Source organism: Bidens hawaiensis, unplaced genomic scaffold (assembly GCF_021521415.1).
Source record: "Bidens hawaiensis isolate Kalapana, Puna unplaced genomic scaffold, B.hawaiensis_p1.1 tig00017771_1, whole genome shotgun sequence".
In the NCBI taxonomy this organism is placed as follows: domain Eukaryota; kingdom Viridiplantae; phylum Streptophyta; class Magnoliopsida; order Asterales; family Asteraceae; genus Bidens; species Bidens hawaiensis.
The window spans coordinates 110297-116297 of NW_027492682.1; the positions used below are offsets into that span (position 1 = coordinate 110297).

A 6001-nucleotide genomic window follows, 5' to 3' on the forward strand; every position below is an offset into this window, starting at 1 on the left:
ATGACGAGCCTATTAAGTCGGAAATTACTTCCGACAAGCCCAACGGTTTTGAACTAATTTTGGTACACAACACATCTTCACAACATAAGATTCATTTGAGTTATGAATTAAAATAAAATAAGTGTGTTAACAACTTATAAATATCTTTACATCATACAAATACAAAAAATAACAATACATCAAAGATTTCACCTACGGCTACAATACAATCCGATAGAAAAAGAACCCCATCACAAATCTTAGTTTCTTCGGTTTTTGCTCTTTATCCACTGCACCAGAGATGGAAAATCTTCTTCAAAGCTCGTAATTCCTCATAAACAATAATGGCAGCAGCACTTGAATCACTACCACTCTCATTCTTCCATCTCCAACACTCTTCAAATCCACCATCAATAACCCATTCAAGATTATTAAACCTTTCAATTCCCAACAAATCTTATCCACACCCTCTTTCAATTTCAAGAAAACATCAATCATCAATTTCATCAGCACTTCAACCAAATGTTTCTTTAGAACAAACAGATGAATCAGAAAACACCCAGAAAGTTATTCAACAAAACAGGGTGTTTGTTCTTAACCTTCCATGGCCTTACTCTGCTGATGACCTCAAGAATCTCTTTGGTGAATGTGGAACTGTACAAGAAGCTGAGGTTTGAGTTTACTTCAAAATTGAATATTTTAATTTGGGAAATTAATTGATTTTGGTGATAGATAATAAGGAGGAAGAAGGATGGGAAGAGCAGAGGGTATGCATTTGTTACAATGGCTTCTACACAAGAAGCACTTTCTGCAATCCAAAAATATGATTCTTACGTAAGTCACTCACTAAATTAATATTGTCTTGTTAAATGGGTCACCATACCTACAATTAAAGCCATTTGTATTCTTCGTCTTAAAATGGGCGCAATCGAGCTGCGCTGCTCGCAAGCTACTCGAGCTCGGATCGATAAATAGCTTGAAATGAGCTGAGCTCGAGCCTCAAATAAAGCTCCTTTAGTTATCAAGCCCGAGCTTGAGCCTTGTATATTTTTGACTTATATCTCTTTTGGATTTGCCGAGCTTAGGCTTGTTCAAGGTTCATTCTCAAAATATATAGAAATTATAATTAAAATGTATACAATTTAGTTAATAAATAATTAACGAGCCGAGCCCGAACTTGAATAAACAACTCACGATCCGAGCTAGCTTTAGAATAAGAGCCCAAAATGAGAGCTTGAGCTCGATCTCTTGTAAGTCAAAACAAGCCAAGCTCGAGTCTACTTGAGCTTGTGCTCGTCTCGTTTATACCCTAGGCGTGATGCGAGACATTATGTAGTTAACCGTATTTGAACAAATTAGACCATCGATTGCAATGAGTTTGAGTTTTCAAATCTGATTAAACAAACCTGACATCGATTGTGTAGCGAGTTTGAATATTTGAAGTATGTAGACCATCGATTGAACAAATTTGACTAAAGATAGATAAAAATGGGCGCAATCATGAGCTCATATTGCGCGATGTGCATAAGGGGTGCATTCGAGCCGAGCTGCTCGCAAGCTACTCGAGCTTGAATCAATAAAAAGCTCTAAACGAGCCGAAGTTTTTCGAGCTCGAGTCGAGCCCGAGCCTCAAATTAAGCTCGTTTAGTGATGACCGTCGTTTAAGTCATTCAAAAACCCAATTAAACTAAATAGTTAGAGTAAGTAGGGTATCATATCCACGAGGAGCATGTGGTCAGTATTACAAATTTGTTTGATTATTTTAATATAAAATTATAACTAAAGTGGACAAACGATGTCAAGCGATATTTGAGAGATTGATTTTAAAAACAATATAATGAAAACGCAACCTCCTCCGGGTTTCAGGTTCTAGGTTTCACACAAAACTCATTTAATTAATTGGATAGTACAGAGACATGGCGTTGGAAAGTTGGATAATTTAAGTGGTAATCAAAAACAGGTCTTTGTCATAAGATCTTTTATATTTCAATTATCCTATCTATTAGTGTGAATCAACCTACTATATGTCAACCAACAAGCTACTAGGTTTTGTCATCAACCGAACAAGTTGTAAAACAATGATTACTAACACATGCAAATAGTTTAAATAAACCAACACATCAATATGTTTATACAACGTTGTCAATGTCAAAAATGAATCCAATATGAATAAAGTTGAGAAAAATGTTAAAACCCTATGAACCGTTTACCCGGAGGAAGCCACATGTGAGTCTAGCCACTCATCCTAATAGTGAATCCTTGATTTCTGTGTCAAACTGCCAAGAAGGCGGTTGCCTCCTGTTTCCGTCTGAACTACCACCCAAAAAAAACCGTATATCAGGAGTTCTCTCCAAGAAACCTCGTACCCCTAAACTGCCCGTCCCTCCTTGTTTTTGTAGGGGGCTGCCACATGCTTTTCTTGTGTGGGCCACTCATCTGAACTCGTGGTAGACTTCAAGCACCAATTGTTAATTGTGATGGCGTGGCCCATTCTTCATACTTATTTGTATTTAATCTGTTAAATAGAACACAACTTCTCAAATGGACATATTCTCTACGTGGACATATTCATTTCATTCGATTTATTCCATGATAAAATAATCTCAAATCTTAACAAAAGACAAAACCCATAACCTTTTATTTTCATAACTTTGATTTAATTTAGTTTGCATCGATAGTAGCTCACAAATGACATGTTTTGTTCTATAATTATATTTAGATTACTTGGACCCTTTTAGCTCGTTTTCTTTATAACCAGTAACATATATAAACGACCCAGTGTAATTGCATTCCAATAGCTATATTATTAACAATTAGTCATAGCCAAACACCCACTCATCATTTAGTCATCGAGCCCGAGCTTGAGCCTTGTGTGGGAAGCTCTTTTAAGCTCATCAAGCCTTGTGGGTTTTTTTAACTTTTATCTCTTTTGGACTTGCCGAGCTTAGGCTTGTTTAAGGTTCATTCTCAAAATATATAAATTAATTAGTTAACAGATAATAAACGAGCCAAGCTCGAGCTTGATCTCTTGTAAGTCAAAACGATGCGAGCTTGAGCCTAGTCGAGCTCGTGCTCAGCTCATTTACACTTTAGGCGTGATGTGGCACATTATGCAGTTGACCATATTTGACCAAATTAGACCATTGCAATACATTATGCATTTGACCAGTATTTGAATAAATTAGACCATCTATTGCGATGAGTTTGAGTTTTCAAATCTGATTAAACAAACCTGACATCGATTGAGTCACGAGTTTGAATATTTGAATCAAAAGAAGTAACACTATGGTTTGGTGCAGGAATTAATGGGAAGAATTATTCGGGTAGAATTTGCAAAAGATAGCAAGAAACCTACACCACCGCGAACTAGTGGGGAGAAACGTTATAAGGTTTATGTGTCAAATCTTGCATGGAGAGCAAGAAGTAATAATCTAAGGGACTTGTTTGGTAAGGTTAACCCATTATCTACACGGGTTGTTTTTGAAAGCCCGGATGGCAGATCTGCAGGATACGGGTTTGTTAGTTTTGCATCTAAAGAAGAAGCCGAATCTGCAATATCTGCGTTGAACGGAAAGGTAGATTTTTGCTTCATAAACCGTTTAATCATGTTTGTCACCTGTACAACGAGGAATATTACACAAGAAACTTAACCAAAACTTATCTCATAATTATATTACAGTAAAGCTTGGCTAATATACTCTATCTAACACTACAGGAGTTGTTGGGAAGACCGATTACTTTGGCTTTTAGTGACAGAAATGCAGATAAAACTGAAAATGGAGAAGAGGATACCTCTAATGAGCAACCGGTTGAATAATAGTTTGTCGAGATCCAAGTTCCTGCTCAAGCAGTTTTTGGTAGCTGAAGTCATATGGACGAAGACGATCGTTTGTATGCTTCAATTTGTTTTTATCGTTTTTCACACATGTGCATCCTGTATCTTTAAATCATATAGCGGATTGACCTTTAATTGATTACATGTTTAATGTTTCAAATATCAGAACCCAACCGTTTGCAACAATGCGATTATGTGACCTTTGTATGTATGACAAGTCGAGAACATATAGTATAGAAAACTTTTAAGAACTGTGTTACATAGTGATGAGAGTTTAGTCGTTAAATCATAAAAGTCTGTTGCAATAGTACACGGAGTTCTACACGAAGCCATTGTTGCCTTCACCTACTTTAGGACAGAATCCATGAATAACTGATAACTGTAAAGGGTTACTAAGTTAGAAATGACATGAAGATCTATTTCGAGAAAGAGTCTAAGATACAATTTCTCAGCATTGAATCGTGCTACAACCGTATGTTCAGACTTCCTATAAATCCCATAAGCATTGTACCAGGTAGCCGCCAAGAAACCACGTGTTGCATAGTGGATTTCCCAAGCATCTCAGAGATTTTTCATGATTTAAATCACACACAATAGAACACAATCCAATTGAGTGTGGCATCGTTTATATGGGATGTGAACCAGTGTTTTGAGAGTTTGAATCAATGCGATGGTTCAATGATAACCACCTTCTCGTTAATAACTCCGAAACACCATCCCTATATCCTAAGATACATTCCACGTTTCGAGTCCCTTGAGTTAAGCAAGCAAAACTCAAATTTAGTTGATCTTTTGAAACATAAATCCATTATCATAAGACTTTAAAGGTCATTTACATTATACTCAATTACAATGTAAAGAAGCAAGAAAAAGCACTAATATTTCATCCGTACATGTTCCTAACTAATCCTACAAAACTGTATAATAAACAAAATTTCCTCCTTCAAAACTACAAGCATACCATATCATCCAACCATTTCTACTTTAATTTTATGTTTCAGAGTCCTTTACTTGTACCTTTTGTACATCACTAGAGGTTGACACCTCACCAAATCCAGTATGTCTAGTGGTAGTTCTTGTTTCAACATCTCCAAACTCGGTACAACTTCGTGTCAAGTTATGCCCATGAATTAGCTTCTCACGTATGTTCTCCGGCAACCTCAAAGTAAACCGATCTTGATCTTCACCTGTCTTTGTAGTTTTCGAAATCGAATATCCCGTTGAGTTGTTTCTCGAGAATCGTTCTTTGTTTTTATTTTCTTCCCTATCTTGTCTCTCCATTTCAATAGTGACATGCTTCCCCTTGCTGGCTTCTTCTTTGGCATGATCAATATTATTGTTACCTTCGTTTTCATTGCGTATATTGATCGTATACGTGTCTTCAAGCACCTCATTTTCTTGAATCTCATGCATGGGTATATTATTATTATTTTGGGCCGGAAGAGGGGACTTTTCGGGTGAGTTAATCGGTGTTTCAAGTCTACGTCGACAGAACGGGCATGTGTTATGTGACTCGAGCCAAAGATCAATACACTCTTGATGGAACACATGAGAACACTTTGTTAAAAGCCTAAGGACGTTATCATCCTCAAACTCGCATAAACATATAGCACATTCCAAACCGTATGTTTCACGACGAAAATCTTTAACATTCGAGTAGGTAAACGTAGGGAAGGTACTTATGATCGAATGATCGAGTCCCTGTTGACAAGTCCCGGTTATACCAGCTATATGTGTCGCGGACGGGTTGTGTCGAGAATTCCACGTGTGGAACACGTTCTGCATGAAACACCTGCAAAAGTATATCATGAAGAATCCTATAAAGAAGAGGACGAGGATAACGGTGGTGAGGACGATGGTAACGTGAAGGGATGCATGGGGTTCGGTTGGCGTAGGAATGTTGGCAGGCTCCGTCGTCATTGGCCGAGTCAGGCGGCAGTTGTAGGTTGGCCGGAGATGTGAAATCCCGGCCGGTGGTGGTTTCAGATTGAGGGATATATGGAGAACAATGTGGTCTAAGTGAAAGGTGGCAGGATTCTATGAAATTTTGTGTTTGCATAGTTTATGGGATAAATTAAGAAAAAGGGGATATTGGAGAGTGAAATATATTTGGTAAGAGGGTGATGTGGGGTTGGTTTCACTTTTGATTATAGGGTGTATATACAGCCATTGAATGAGTCATATAAT

The 6001-nt window shown here is 37.4% G+C and overlaps 2 protein-coding genes across 2 annotated transcripts; one reads left to right on the plus strand and one right to left on the minus strand.

Annotated features, from left to right (window-relative positions):
* Positions 1-258: 258 nt before the first annotated feature.
* LOC143554628 (28 kDa ribonucleoprotein, chloroplastic-like) lies at positions 259-3846 on the plus strand. Its single transcript, XM_077044348.1, has 4 exons — positions 259-650; positions 712-813; positions 3279-3554; positions 3695-3846. Exons 1-4 carry the CDS (start codon positions 324-326, stop codon positions 3794-3796), a joined length of 807 nt encoding a protein of 268 aa, XP_076900463.1. The 5' UTR covers positions 259-323; the 3' UTR covers positions 3797-3846.
* Positions 3847-4804: 958 nt separating this feature from the next.
* LOC143554636 (RING-H2 finger protein ATL30-like) lies at positions 4805-5734 on the minus strand. The gene has a single exon (XM_077044351.1). It carries the CDS (start codon positions 5732-5734, stop codon positions 4805-4807), a length of 930 nt encoding a protein of 309 aa, XP_076900466.1.
* Positions 5735-6001: the final 267 nt, after the last annotated feature.

Coding starts and splice junctions, on each gene's coding strand:
- LOC143554628 (XM_077044348.1), top strand. CDS start 324: ATGGCAGCAGCACTTGAATCACTACCACTCTCATTCTTCCATCTCCAA. Junction 814..3,278: donor TCCAAAAATATGATTCTTAC/GTAAGTCACTCA, acceptor GGTTTGGTGCAG/GAATTAATGGGAAGAATTAT. Junction 3,555..3,694: donor TATCTGCGTTGAACGGAAAG/GTAGATTTTTGC, acceptor CTAACACTACAG/GAGTTGTTGGGAAGACCGAT.
- LOC143554636 (XM_077044351.1), bottom strand. CDS start 5,734: ATGACGACGGAGCCTGCCAACATTCCTACGCCAACCGAACCCCATGCA.